General features: G+C 46.9%; 1 protein-coding gene across 1 annotated transcript in view; it reads right to left on the reverse strand.

Moving 5' to 3' along the window:
* Window positions 1–15436, reverse strand: part of svep1 (sushi, von Willebrand factor type A, EGF and pentraxin domain containing 1) — a 73301-nt gene that overhangs the window by 28692 nt on the left and 29173 nt on the right. Inside the window, exons 4-18 of the mRNA XM_036551803.1 lie at window positions 13922–14080; window positions 12985–13164; window positions 11271–11450; window positions 9253–9447; window positions 7902–8020; window positions 7217–7346; window positions 6725–6832; window positions 5087–5218; window positions 4241–4432; window positions 3102–3223; window positions 2212–2317; window positions 1909–2115; window positions 1509–1742; window positions 1045–1206; window positions 550–711 (exon numbers count right to left, since the gene is read on the reverse strand). Of these exons, the coding sequence (XP_036407696.1) occupies window positions 550–711; window positions 1045–1206; window positions 1509–1742; window positions 1909–2115; window positions 2212–2317; window positions 3102–3223; window positions 4241–4432; window positions 5087–5218; window positions 6725–6832; window positions 7217–7346; window positions 7902–8020; window positions 9253–9447; window positions 11271–11450; window positions 12985–13164; window positions 13922–14080 (2388 nt within the window). The remainder of the gene's footprint in view (window positions 1–549; window positions 712–1044; window positions 1207–1508; window positions 1743–1908; window positions 2116–2211; window positions 2318–3101; window positions 3224–4240; window positions 4433–5086; window positions 5219–6724; window positions 6833–7216; window positions 7347–7901; window positions 8021–9252; window positions 9448–11270; window positions 11451–12984; window positions 13165–13921; window positions 14081–15436) is intronic.

The following is a 15436-nucleotide window of genomic DNA, read 5'->3' on the forward strand; positions in this document are numbered from 1 at the left end:
TTCTTCTAGGGGACTTGCTCTGTGACATGCTGTGTAACACTCACTAATACAAATGGCACAATTTGACATTAAAATAAAGACTATACAAATGGGAAGGGATATACATTAATGTATGTATTTGTTCACATCATTCAAAGTAATTGTGAATATCTCTCATATTTTCTGTCATTATAGACTAGGGGGAATCAGTCTGAGACCTGTGCTAATACGATTGATTGACTATTTGATCTGTTGTCAGGGTTACTGGAATGGTTCTGTATGGTTCTTGGTTGTAGAGCTGTTTATGTCTGTGGACAAAGGGGTTCTTCAGATAGCTCTAGCCTGTACCAGTATTTTTACCACAACAAATCAATACAGATTTTTAGTTAAAACTATTAAAAAATGAAAACTATTAATAGACATGGGACCGAAAGGCCATTTTTAAAGTATAACCTTCAATTAAAAATTGGGAATTTGGATCTGTCAGTATTTACACTCATAAGTGGTTCTGTCAGGGGCTCTACCCTTTGCACCCTCCCACCCCTGACCCACCCAAATCCGCATACTCACACCCGCACTCTCCCACATCCACCGCCCCTCTGTTGACCGTGGTGGTGTCCCCGGGGCAGGCCAGGCAGAGCTTGGAGCCGAACCCAGGCTGGTAGAGTCCCAGTGGGCAGGACTCGCAGGTCTCCAGGCCATTCGCAGAGTAACTCCCCGGTTTGCACTGTGCTGAACCAGGAAGGGGGGGCAGGGGGTTCACAAAGAGAAGCTGTGAGCTTATGTATGCACACATTCTTGACATACACCATTTCACACACAATACACCATTTCATACACACAATACATCATTTCACACACAATACACCATTACACACAACACACCGTTTTATATGCAACATGTCATTTCATACGCTATACACATCTGTGTTTGTGTCAGCTATGAGAGGGAGGAACGCATGCTGGATGAACATATTTGCATTGTGCTCTATAGTCACGCCTGCCATTGCTGTAGGACATTGACGGAACGATCTGAAGTTTCGGGGGTCAGTGAGAACGCGGTACCTTTGCACTCGGCCTCGCTGCGGGAGTGGAGGTAGACGGTGGAGTGCCCGTCCGGACACACCTTGCACTCCATCTGTCCCTCCAGGTCCTGGTAGGAGCCAATCCAGCAGCTCTCGCACGTACTGTACTCCAGAGAGTAGTATGTTCCGATCGGACACTGAACTGGAAGACAGTTTCAATCAGTTACAACACTTTCTGCTTGCTTAGAAAGCTGCAGAGATAATATGTAACATATTCTTACTACTCAAGAGACTCATCAACAAGCTCATTTTATTATCTGAATAATAAAATGAATGAATAAATGAATGAATGTGGGTGAGAGAAGATCTTTTTGCAATGAGCTGTTATTTGCTCCATATGAACTATAATTACTATCAATCTGAAGATCATATTTGAAGATCAATTGTAATGCACATCCCTGCTTACCCCTGTAATCCACCCCTTCAATTCTGAAATTAACTCACTACACATCCGCCCCTTCAGTACGGAGCCTGGCCTGCAGAACAAGGAGGCCTTCTGGCTTTCCAGGGACTTGGGGTCGGCCACGATCATCTCGGAGGCTACGTGGAAGGTGGACAGGGGCTGCTTGCTCAGCGTCCGCTTGAGCCGATTGGTCAGCTGCTCCAGGGTCCGCAGCAACCGCTTCTGATTGGACGCCTCCACCGAGTCATTCCGTGATGTCGGCAACGGAATGCTTGCTGGGAGAAAGGAGACACCTTACAGGTTTTCTGAATCTCATAATGTGTGCAGGCGCTATACCTGCCCACAGGTAAGTACAGCAAACTCCCATGAGGCTTTGGTTCTCCAGAGCCTGAAGTGGAGCCCAGAGATGCTTTGGGTTTGACCTCTGCGGCTGCACAATACCTGTGATGTTGAAGAAGATCTGGATCTTCTGGTCCCTGGTGGGTCCGGGTGGTTTGCGGTGACGTTTGGCCCTTAAGGGGCTGCTCTTTGGAGCAGCACTGCCCTGCTGCTGTGTAGAAGGCTGGCGGTCGGTGGCAAAGCCCACATCGAAGTACGCATATTCCTGCCCGTCCTGGGGGCCCCAGTTACTGCCCCACCCTCCAGGCCCTGGGGCAACAGTGGAGAAACAGAGAACACAGTCGGCTGCAGTACAGCGGTGGTCAGGCAGCCTTAGTTTAAGCACAGTGTAACGTGAAGCCTTACCGATGGCAAACCCGTTTTCATAATCGTAGTTGTACTCAAGGCATTGGCCCTGTGACATCACCTCCAGCTTGCAGGCGATGTCGTCTCCACTGCAGAATGTGGGAACCTTAAAATAATTAAAGAAAGGAGGCAATGACAAAAGATTAAGCGACACAGAAAAAGCAGTGCAAAGCAGCCAGAGGACCCAACAAAATCACACACTCAGAGACCCCGTGGGTCTTTATCACTATCCACTTCTATTCTTTATGAATCAGCTACATGCATACAAAATCACACACTCAAAGACCCCATGGGTCTTTATCACTATCCACTTCTATTCTTTATGAATCAGCTACATGCATACAAAATCACACACTCAGAGACCCCATGGGTCTCTATCACTATCCACTTCTATTCTTTATGAATCAGCTACATGCATACAAAATCACACACTCAGAGACCCCATGGGTCTTTATCACTATCCACTTCTATTCTTTATGAATCAGCTACATGCATACAAAATCACACACTCAGAGACCCCATGGGTCTTTATCACTATCCACTTCTATTCTTTATGAATCAGCTACATGCCTAAAGCCTTGGTGCTTGGTCTTGTCACACTGCGCCAATCTAGTGACAGTGTCTGGACTAAATATTAGTTCTCTTTGGTTATTAGCTGTGATCAGTGATGGGGGGGGGGTGCTCCTTTCTCCATTCTGTATTTAACATTTTTTAGCACCAATGCAGACAAAAGAGATGTAGTTACACACCTTGCATATTTGTATGCATATTTGCCAACACCAGAATCAAAAAAAGACCTTTGATGCACCACCCAGAATCTCAGAGCGTCAGCCTGTGTTTTGCTCTACAGTGCAAAAGGGGTCATTAATCTCCAGCCACTGCACTCTCACCATTTCCCCTAGTGCACTGTTGAAATCCCCAGTGAAGGTCTTTAGCAGGTCCAAGTCATCGCAGCGGGAGGCTTTGAACAGCATCTCAAAGGGCTTGAAACCGTGATTCGCAATGCGGTTCACTGGGGGGAATTCAGACACAGGTGTCACGTTTAAATGGGGGTAGAGAGTCAAACAGACAAATCAACTTAGCCAACAGACAACCAAATTACACAATAATCACAAAGCATCTTATTCTTAACTTACGGACTAACCATTCACAAACTTAACAAATAGTAAGAAAATATGTTTTAGCCATGTACATTGTAGTTTGTACATTGAACGTGATAATAAACAGTTGACCCATCTTAACCATGTCACTGAAAAATACACCATGAAAGCCTGATAGACTCTACAAGACAAATGACAGCCATGCGTCCCAGCAGAATCCCAGAGACAGACACAAAGGCTGAGAGAAAGGGAAGAGAGAGAGCGTTCTGCACGGAATACTGCCAGGTAAGGGACGCGTCCCACAAGACAGATGGTGCGACTCCCAGCACTACCCAGCCATGAGAAATTAAGGATCAACCTGGTGGGGGCTGAGATGGCAGAGCTGGCCGCATCGTATGCGACTGTCTGTAACCTCTTTAAATGATATATATTAAGCAATATTATCGGTTTATTGCTGTAAAAATATTTGGACAAAGGGGAAGTGGAATCATTCTTCTCGTGTTCTGTTTGGAAAGAGAGAGGGAAAGGAGGGTCGGTATTACGGGTGTGTGTTCATGGTCAAAAATGCTTTTGCACTGGGCTACGCAGATGATCCGTTCAAAGTGACAAAGACAGACGCCAGATGTCAGATGGAAAAAAAATAATACTAAAACAGAGAAAGAGAGGGCACAGCATATTTTCAGAGGGATATATAGCAACACTGATACGGAGTGAGAGCGAGAGAGTGAGCACAGAGAGGGAGACAGAGAGGGAGAGAGAGAAAGAGGGAGAGACAGATAGATCAAGCTATAATGGTCAATGGATATAAAGTAATATTGAGAGAGGGAGAGAGAGGGAGACGGAGCACAATAGTTGGATATAAAGTTGTTTTGAGAGAGGGGAGGACTCCTGTCTTTGGGGAGGGGTTGAGCAGCGAGGGGGACACTCACGAGAGCAGTCGGGCTGTTCTGAGGAGTACGGCGGGGTCCACACGCCGTTGTTGGCACAGAAGTAGCTGTTCACGGTCTCTTGGGTGAGGCTGTACCCGTCCTTACAGTACAGGGTGCAGTTGACTCCCTCCTCCTCCTCAGTGCACGAGAACTCCCCGTTCACCGGGTGAAAGGGCTGCTCACATGACGAGCCTGTGGAGCACAGAGACATGATGTCTTCACTGCGGCCTCTAACACGGGCCCCTTAGCTGCTTAGCTGGGACAGGAGCCCGACTTTGTCCAGAAAGGAGGTTTGTGAACAATGCAATAGCAAAACAACTACTGACAGAGTTCAAACGACCGCATCCAAATGTGACACACTGTATATTGATCAACATATATCACCCTATGCTCAACAGGCTAAAGTCTCTGTGACCGGGACTAAAGAAGACGTAGAAGAAAAGGACGTAAAGAAGCTGCATGATTGTGTTGGTCTTGCTGTTGCTGTGTGGTCTTGCCTGTGAGGAGAGCGAGGTACTCCCTGGTACAGGAAATAGAACAGAGCTTGAACACATGGTCCCTATCAGACAGTGCACGGCAGCTGAGAGAATTTCAAATGAAAATTAAGGACCCTTCTGTCCTGATGAATATATGGTGGAGTGATGGTGTGAAAAATATTATAGACCGCATACTGTCTTGTCATGGCTGGGAGTGGGCAAATAATAAAATACCGCCTGCTCCTGAAGCCAGTCAAACTGTTGAATTTATAAGACCAGTCATGCGCTGACAAATTTCTAAATTATATTCATAATTGTTTTCCCCTGACAAGAGGTAGGTACCTCTACAATAACAAACAAGGATCTGTACCTTGAACGTTGATGTGAATGTCGCATGTGCGGTTGTTGCCGGAGGGGTCAGTGGCTGTGTATCGCACCACAGTCTCTCCAGTGGGGAACACAGATCCTGGGGTATGTGTGCTGGAGATTTTCAGAGTGGCTCCTGAGGAATGACATTACATTATGCTCATTTAGCAGACGCTCTTATCCACAGCAACTTACATAGGTTACAACTTTCATGTCATCTAGTTAAACAGCTGAATATTTACTGAAGCAATTCTGGGCTAAGTAATCTTACCTAAGAGTAAGACAGCAGTGCCCCAGCGGGGAATCGAACTGGCAACCTTTCAGTTATGAGCCCTGCTCCTCACCTCTCTGCTACACTGCTGCCAAAATGACACTCACATTTACTTGACTATAGTTCTTCTTTGCACTTTCTCACATGGGATACAATAAAATTAATGCATATAACTGAATGTGCCTTTCATATTTCATCACAACAATGTTAAAGGCAGAAGTTAACTTATGAAGCACTTTGTAGAGTGCAGCCACCTTCAGTTGTCATTGCAGCCTTAAAATCTCATATTTCTTCCTAGTCCCAAAGCCAATCATTTCACCAAGCCCATTCCAAATACATCTATAACCTTTTCAGCTCACAGAGAAACTGCAAGAGGTAGAGATAACCATCTATCCTAGGGAAACTTCAAGCCCAAGAGAAGGAGCTGCACGAACTGCAGTATCATGATGGTCCTGAAGAGGGCAGCTTTGAGCACAGTCCCATACATAGGTATGACTCACTCCAGCAAACCATAAAGTTATAATAAACTCAGACATGTTGACATGTGAAAATGGGCTGTCTGGTCGGCACATGGCACCATAATCATATCTGGGCAGTGCAATGTAATTGCTACCTTGTGGGTACTCAAGCCTGGAGAAAGGAGATACATATGTCATATTACATTCAGTTCAGACTGTTCCATAGCGGGGAGAAGGACGATATTCCAAACTAGCTGACACACGTCTGGCAAAGCCACGCCGGTGTCATCCAGTTTCCCAAATATAACAGATCATTAAGTGCAGCAATGGAAAACAAAAACACTCTGACGCTTTGGTAACGTTTTAGTGACGTTCTCATGGTTTGGCGGGCGTATGCTTTTATTCATAGCCCGTTAGCCAAAACACCAATGTACTCTCCCTTATTAAGGGATGGGTTCTTCAAAACAGTAGGGCTGAGGGCTGGCTGCAGCCGAATGGCTACAGTGCGTGCTAAATGCAGACACTGGTGGCCAGACAGCCAGATGTGTCACATCGGGGCTTGTTGATAATACAGGGCCCATCCGCGTTAACTGACCGCTAAGAGCTCGGTGTCGAATCTATCACCACCCCTTTTGTGTATGTGAGCCAGCCTTCCCAGTGCGGCAGTGCTGACATAAACTCCACTCCCCCTGCTCTAGTGAAGACGCTTGTTGACACCGCACATTTCCACACTGCCGTGTTTCATCACATTTTTTTTCCTCTGCCCGCATATCTGACTTGTGAAGCCACTCCTCAATTAATGGCGTTCTGTGGAGCGATCCCTTCCCACTTTTGCACCATAGAAAACCACTATAACATGGATGGACAGATTAGGTGGATAGGCAGACCGATGGAGATCTCCCAGAATGTGTACCTGAGTTGTCAGAAAACTGTGGCACCTCCCACTCGACGACCATCTCGGTATCCGTTGTCTGGAAAGTGGGCGGCGATCTGCACCTGTCAATCACAGGGGGCTCCGTATCTAGGGGAGAATCCTCGCCGTTCTTAGAAAATGCAAACTCGTTTTCGCTGGACAACCATATGATCACACTGCATTCATGACACACTCGGCCACACTGCTGAATTGAGAATCATTGCACCATCAAACTGTTCAGTTAAAGCCATGAATCATTAAGGCTGAGATTTACATCAAGTCTGTCGATCTTTCCTCACATCTTGCTGACAAGGGAGACTGATAGATTTATACCAACTATCTAAAAACCTTTGTTCCTTGCGAGCATATTGCCAATTCTGTGATTATCTTTCAGAAATAACCACCTAACCTGTTGCTGCAATATGACAGCAATTTTGAGAACACAATGCACGGCTTTAGCTGGCTTTGAAAGCATGGTGATGGGTTACCCACCGATGACCGTGACACTGAAGGAGCAGTTGGCCCGGTTCCCGGCGTGGTCGATGGCCATGTAGGTGATCCTCTCCTCTCCGATGGGAAACAGCTGGGGAGGGGTGAAGATGGGCGTGACCTGAACCACCACCTGAGGGAACAGAGATGACGGGGACACTGATGTAGATTATTTGGGACAAAATGGACCTGAGGTATTTATGATGAAAGTATCATGAAGATCCATGACTGAAGATATGATGTGACATCAACAATCTCCACCTGAAAAGTACTTTTCATAGAAAATCCAGTCACAGGCATCAAAATTGACTGGAAGATATCTAAGACATAATATTCACTTCATGAAGAAACATCCACTTCTACTTCAAACTTCTGTGATCACACAAGTGCAAAAATTAAATAAAAACATGATTTGTCAATACAGCATGTGTAGTAGTGCGTGTCCGTGTGCATGTGCAAGCATGTGCATGAGCGTGAGGGCGTGCGTGTGTGTGCATGTCTGTGTGTGCATGCCTGTGTGAGTGCATGCACATGCATGAGCGTGACTGCATGTGTATGTGTGTGTACATGCATGTGCATGAGCTTGAGTGTGCGTGTACGTGCGCATGTCTATGTGTGCGTGTCAGTGAGTGCGTGTGTTTGCACGTGCGTGCATGCATGCATGCATGCATGTGGCCCTTGAACTCACCTCCTCCCCGGAGTTGTCCCGCGCCCTGGGCACGGTCCAGCTGATGTTGGCCAAGCCGTGGTGCTCCGCTGTCTCCGCCACAACATCCCTGGGGCAGAGGATCCGAGGAGGCTCCGAGTCTACGGTTCGGAAAATAAACACGGGCCGTCCCAGCGGGAGGAGTAAAAAAAAAAAAATACAACAACAATTGGGGAGGGAGAACCACATAAGCAACTTATTATCCCAGAGAGAGAGTCTCTGCGAGTCATGCAAACCCGCACTCTACTCCTCCACAGCAGCGTTCTGACTGCCCTCTGCTATCATACAGCCTGCGCTACGAAGTGATTCACCACTTTACTACCTCCCTCTACAGCACCACTCAATCCTCAGAAACAGGATGCATTGCAAGATTTGTTTATCTATTTATTATTAATATAAGTTACTTGAGAACCAGTTCCCATTTTCAATGATGAGCTGGCTAAAAGGCTGGCAACACAGGAAATCTAAATCAATCAGACAATATGGAGGGTAAACAAGCATAAAACACAGTCAGGGCCTAGGTTCCCGTTTCACTGGCCATGCGAAAGCCCACCGCCATTCATCTCAGGAATACCAGGCTCTAGGATTAGAGCTCGCTATCTTCCCTGCAGTGGCCTAAACACTACCCCGCACAGCTAGTACTGAGAGTGTCATCTGTTTGAGATCTGAAGACTTATAACAGGATATTACCCATCCATGGAAACATCTATCTCTATTAAACAACGCTGGGCGTTTTAATCATGTTATGTCTTTATTAGCTGGAAACATTTCATCATTTATTTAATAAGCATTATGAAAGCCGCTGGAAGGATGTCCCTTATTTTGCTTTCTTTCCTTTCCCATTGTAAAACAGGCAAGCGAGAGGATGGTTATGTCTATCTCTCCCCCCAGAGCGATTATCAGAACCAAACCGTCCCTCAGCTGAATGTATTCAATACGGACAGAATCACTGTGCCATGCCCTGCTGCTGAACTACACCACGGCTCCTCAATTCACCTGAGCACCCACAGCAGCCGCTGGTTCCACCGATCAGAGCCTGGACTGAAACAGTCAGGCTGTTGAAGTCATCTTTCCTGATATGTGAGTATAACAGCAGATGGAGTAATGGTGTTCAGACTGTGGCCGAAGCACTGAATTTCGCTCCCAAGGGCACGAGGGTGATGCCGAGGGAAGCATACTGCTCTTGTGTCTTGTACCTAAATAAATCTAATATAATCATTCTGCTGCACAGTTTGAAAGAGTTACAGTGTAGAACAAATGGAAGACAACTAATGTCTTCCACTTTTTTTCTTAGTGATTAACAATTTATAGCTGATGCACGCATATGGATTACCTGTGCAGGTAGCTCTGTGCACATTGGTGCTCCAGTCTCCAGAAGGCAGACACTGCACCTCCAGGTCTCCATGGAGACTGTAACCTTGGCGACATGCCAGCTGACACACCGTGCCAGCCTTCACTTCCCTCTCTCCACAGGTAGGGGGCGACAGCAGTACATTTTTAAGGGTCACCATGGGAGGACAGCGAATCTCTGGAAGAAGTAAAGATGAACGGTCTGGTCAAAATCTAATGAAATAAACTGCTTACACATCAACTCCAGAAAAGAAAGCCCAAGTAAAAACTATTTGCCTGTTAACAAATGACTCAGTGCTATTGCTATGTGAGCAACAAAACCATTTTTGGGAGCTTTACATGGGTGTATGAGTGCAACTTCTGTCCTCTGTCTGGAAGAATTTTCCAGGACATTAATCAGAGAGAGAGTCAATCAAAACAAATTGCAAGAAAAATATAAAATTGTGTGAAACGTCCAAATGCACGTGTTCTCAGAGGATAAGGAAAATAAGTGTCTTTCCTTCAGTAATGTAGGTGAATTAATGATGTACGGGATTAAGCTGAGGGATGCAGGGCCAGAATTACAGGAGTTTCAGAAGCAGTTTACTTCTGCTAGAATAATTTGTTAATATACTCATTCCCCTGTCAAAAAGAAAAAACAAGAGCACAACCAACCGCAGTGCCAGGAGCAGGAATGACACGCTCAAGCACAAATTTCATACTCAACAAAGTACCAGCCAATCAAAACGGGGGGAGATTCCAGTCGATAAACAGTAATGAGCGCCTTCTTCTGGGCAGCCAGCAGGAGCAGACGTCTGCAACTTCTAAATACAGAACTGTGACTCATGTAACAGCGAAACAAAGTGGCCGGAGGTTTGTGGGTAAACACTCTCTCCTGCCCTTTCCTGTGTGTGTGTGTGTGTGTGTGTGTGTGTGTGTGTGCGTGTGTGTGTGTGTGTGTGTGTGTGCATGCGTGAATGCATGTGTGTAAGACAGAGAGGGACAGAGAAAGAGCGAGAGAACATGTGTATGTATGTGTGTATTGTTGTGTGTTGTGTGTATTGCATGCATGTGTGTATGTGAGAGTGAGAGAGACAAAGAGAGACATAGAGAGAGAGAGGAAAGAGAGAGAGAGAGTGTGTGTGTTTGTGGGAGAGAGATAGAGACAGAAAGTATGTGTATACATGTGTGTATGTGAGAGTGAGAGAGACAGAGACAGAGAGAGAGAAAAGAGAGAGAGTGTGTGTATGTGCGTGTGTGCAAGAGAGAGACTGAGTGAGAAAGAGTGTGTGTGTGTGTGTGTGTGTGTGTGTAAGTGTGTGTGTGTGACAGAGAGAGTGTTTGCACACACACTTCACACCCCTTAGTCTGCGCTGACCTGTGTTCTCTGTGTGTCTGACAAGACGGACGCGGCGACTTGTTGTTAGGAGAGAGAAGCTGTAACTCACTCTCTGGCACGATGCAGCACAGCTGCACTCAAATCCAGACCATATGTTCAGTCACAGCATTGTGTTCACATGGTCTGGAGCAGTAGGGCAAATTTAGCAAAGCTTTGTAATCTTTAGCATTACGCACGCTGCAGGTAGTTACCTCAACTAACAAAAATGACTCTTTCTTCAGCTGAATGGTCAGGGTGCAGCAGAGGGCTCAGTGTAGGTGGAAAGGGAAAGTGTGTAGAGTGTGTGTAGAAGGTGTGTTAAGAGCATTTAGAGAGTGCGTTAAGGATGTGTAGAGCGTGTATAGAGGATTTATGGAGGGTGTATTGAGAGTATTTACAGGGTGCGTTTCGAGGGCGTGTAGAGTGTTTGTGGAAGGTGTAGGCGGGGGTGGATTGAGAGTGTGTATAGTGCCCGTTGTGAAAGCGCTCTGAGGGTGTACAGACTGGGTAGCACTGCATACAGTGAGGGTGTATGAGGGGAGGGAGGGTGGAGGAGCAGGCAGAGGAGGCTGAGAAAGGGGTACGGTGGCTGACAGTTTGGGGTTTGGGGGGGGGGGGGGGTGTGGAGTCTTGCGCAGGCTTACCCACACACCGTGGTTGGGGCCCGCTCCACTGAGAGTTGGCCTGGCAGCTGAGCCGCGCGCTGCCCTCCAGCCTGTATCCCTCCTCGCAGCGCACCTCACACCTCGTCCTGTAGGGGGCGCCGCCCTCTGAGCAGTTGATACGGCCGTGCTGGGGCGGAGTGAGCGCGGGACAGGTGCGGACTGCAAGGGGAGAGGGACACATGCGTTAGGAAGTCCCCGTGTGGGACGAACCTGAACAGAATGGAACAGCTTTGACTGAACCGCTGCAGAAAACGCCAGAATAGCTAAGATTCTGAACCTGAAAATAATATATACTTATAGGAGAATGGAGGAGGGAGACTGAGACACAAAGAGAGAAGAAAGAGAGGGAGAGGAAGAAAAACAAGAAGACAGAGACAGACAGAGAGAGAGAGAGAGGAAGAGAAACAGAAGAAGGCAGAGACAGAGAGAGAGAAGGAGAGAGAAAGAAAGCAAAAGGCGTGTTTGCGCAGCTGAAATGTTGGGACCTGTAATTTATTTCAGAATAAAAAAGCCCAGAATAGCCCTGATCCTGCGTGGCTGGGCCTTGTTAGCTCGAGGTCTGCAAGCGTGTGTTCAACAATTTATTTTTCATCATGAGGGAAAGATAAAAAGTTTTTGGGGTTCCCTGTACACACCACCCCACCCCTCCCATCACCCCCCATCCCCCGTTGTGTGGGAGGTCCCTAACAGCGGTGATGTGGAAGGGGTGTGACACGTTTCGGAGGTGCTGGCAGCGCTGGACTGTGTAACACAGACGGATCGGGCGTGACGTCATCGGCTGGCACGCCGCGGCTCCTACGCAGTAGTTGTGAGCTGTTTGCTCTAGGTTCAGTCTAAACACATATGAGAGCAATCCGCTCACGTGGTGCGCGCGGAGAGGGAAAGTGAGATTTGTGTTTGATTTTACGAGCGTTTCAACAACAGCACGCTCAAAGGAAAAAAAAAAGAGAAACTAACAAGCCATCATACCAAATAGATGTTTATATAGCTACAAAGCTCCAGCAACATCTGAGAGCATTACAAACCCTGAGCACTTTGAAGAGCTTCCTAAGTCCGTGTGGTCTACAAAAACCATGCTGTGATCAATCACTCTGCACGTGTAGTTAGACATGTAAACTACATGGGCAACACAGGGCTGTTCTCTGAAAAATGATCAGTGGTTTACCATATAATTATCACTGCCCTTGGGCTCATGCTCCTCAGGCATCTTTCTGTGGTCTTCCAGTCCTGGTGATGATGCTGTTTTCAGTATATGTTGATTCTGATTCAGATACCACGCCTTGAGATTTGAGTAAAACAAGCTTTTAGCTGTGTTTTGTCTTCCTCACGCAGTAACACAAAAGCAGAAATATACAGCGATCCTCTTTTCCAAAGAGAGAGGTAGGTGTGTGTGTGTGTGTGTGTGACAGAGAGGGAGATAGAGTGTGTGTCTGTGTGTGTGTGTGTGTGTTTGTGTGTGAGACAGAGAGAGAGAGAGAGTGTGTGTGTGTGTGTGTGTGTGTGTGTGTGTGTGTGTGTGTGTGTGTGCGTGTGCGTGTGTGACAGAGAGAGAGAGAGAGTGTGTGTGTGTGTGACAGAGAGTGTGTGTGTGTGACAGAGAGAGAGAGAGAGTGTGTGTGTGTGTGACAGAGAGAGAGAGAGAGTGTGTGTGTGTGTGTGTGTGTGTGCATGAGGATTCTGCATTGTTTCTCACCTCTGCAGCTTGGCTCAGAGCCTGACCATTCACCGTTGGGCTGGCACAGTCGGATACTGCTGCCCAGCAGGTCGAACCCAGGCTTGCAGCGGACCCCGCACGCAGCGTTGAAGTGGTTGTTGCACACGTTCTGAATGAAGAAGCCATTTTCCGGTGGGTGGATCTCGGGGCAGTGAACCACTGATAATGGAGAAAATCAGAGAGGTCCAACGGTGTAATGAAAGATCTACACAATCAATCACACACACACACACACACTGAGGCCGATCTGCCTGACAGATGTTGCTGCTGGTGTGGACATTCTTCTGATTGAAAAGTTAATGTTCCTAGAAGTGTGCATGAAAGCAGAAAATTACAGGTTGTCAAAATACAACACATTCAATTTCCCAGGGTTTTCAATCTCTGGAAATGACTCAGTTGGGGGTGCACTGTAGATGTGCACTGTACAGCTCATCTTACACTAGAGCCCAGCTTTATTTCTGTCATTAAAACACAGGCTGAAGGGATAGAAAAAGCACCCTTCCATCACTTGGTTGGGCCAGTCCAGCTCTTATCCACTGAGGTACATGTAAATCATAAAAGGTTTTCCCTTCATTTCAAACTGACTGAATGGTCCAGTCCCACAAGACCTCCTGATGCATTAGAAGAGATATTAACAGTGGATATATATTATCATATATGGAGCCTTTAAGCAATATAAATTTGTGTAATATTTCCATAGTAATTAATTATTAATAATCATTAATACAGAAAGACAAGGTATAGATACTATCAAGATTATGTTGTCTATGTATTTGATGTCTTTGTGTGTGTGTGTGTGTGTGTGTGTGCGTGTGTGCATGCGTGCGTGTGTACGTGCGTGTGTGTGTGTGCATGACTGTGTGTGTGCGTGCGTGTGTGTGTGTATGAGTGCGGCAGAGGTTCAGCCATACTGTACCTTCGCAGGTCTTGCCCACTGGGCTGTACCCAGGCTTGCAGACACAGTCCTCCATGGAGGTGCTGCCGGGCTGGGAGGTGTGGTGTTGGTCAGGGCAGGGGACGCAGGTGCTCAGCCCTCCAGGGGAGCCCTCTGGTTTGTACGTCCCGGATGGACAAGCTGGACAAATAACACAGATAGCCCCAATCAATCACTCATCTATTTTGCAAATTTTCCCTTTCTCTGTGCTGTTCTTGTGATCACCAGCTGCAGGTGTATCTGAACACCACACCCTTAGTATTTGTGCAGGAGTGCAGGGCAAAGCCTATGCAATCCTCCAACACGCACACCATGAGCATGACACCGTAAGTTGGCAGTGTAGCACAGTGGTACAGAGCAGGGCTCATAACCGAAAGGTTGTTGGTTCAATTCCTGGCTGGGGCCCTGTTGCTGGTCATATTTAATTACCTATTCCCACACAAAACACACACACATACAAGCATACACAAACACACATACATGCAGGCACTAACACACACAAGGATACACACTCATAGAGAAGCAAGCAGAACTCCTGTTGCATATTAAAATGAATCTTTCATTTGAAAGCCTCCTCCTAACTCCTCTGGGGCTTAGTGCGTCTGCTGGCTGCTGCTCCCTACTGTTCTGGCCTTGTGTTTGAGTACGGAGAACACATTCATCTCCACAACCGCAAATATCTCAGTATAATAACTCCACTGTGCTGTGAGGAACACACAATCTCTCAGTCTCCCTCTTTCCTCTCCTTTTGCACGCTCCCTCATCTTCCTCTCTTCTACTTTTTTTGCCTTTCTCTTCTTCTCCCCCCCCCCCACACTTTTCCATCCTCTCTCCTTCTCTTCCCTTCTCTCTTTCATTCTGTCTACCCCCCCCCCCCCCCCCCCCCCAGATTCCAGGATCCAGACAGGCTGCAATTCAAAATCCTCCCTCTCCCTCAGTCTCTCCCCCACACTCACCTGAGCCGAGTTCGCCAAGCCGAGTTAGCCAAGCTGGCGTGCGCACGCTGCAGGTGGACCACTTCCAGCTAATTCAATACGTCTCAATATTCCAGCCTTTCGCAACGGAATTGTCCATCGAATGATGTAATGTCACAGACCCTTCACAGTATCATAAAAAAGCAGTTTACAGAGGATAAGTCCATAGCGTAACGGGACTCTGTAAAAGGCTTGACCGAATGCATTGAAGAACACTCAGTCCCTGCTGGTCTGTTAGTCTCAGAGCTCTGCTGTTTAAGGGTATTAACAAATACAGGCTCAATCTCAGTGGTCAGCGTTCACAACTTCCTCCCCAGCCTCAGCTCCAAGTGTTAATTTCAAAAGCAGCAGAAAGTCGAACCTGTGTCTTTCATGCTCCTGCTCTTTATAGATGTGAACCGGTGCCAGAAACACAGGGACCGCATGCCAAAACACACTAATTTCCTACCTAAACACATGCAGGTCAGCCAAGAGCAGTTACCCGTCTGTAGAGAAAAAACTGGACATAAAAATAGCCCTTCAG

The sequence above is a fragment of the Megalops cyprinoides genome, chromosome 18, assembly GCF_013368585.1.
Source record: "Megalops cyprinoides isolate fMegCyp1 chromosome 18, fMegCyp1.pri, whole genome shotgun sequence".
NCBI lineage: Eukaryota > Metazoa > Chordata > Actinopteri > Elopiformes > Megalopidae > Megalops > Megalops cyprinoides.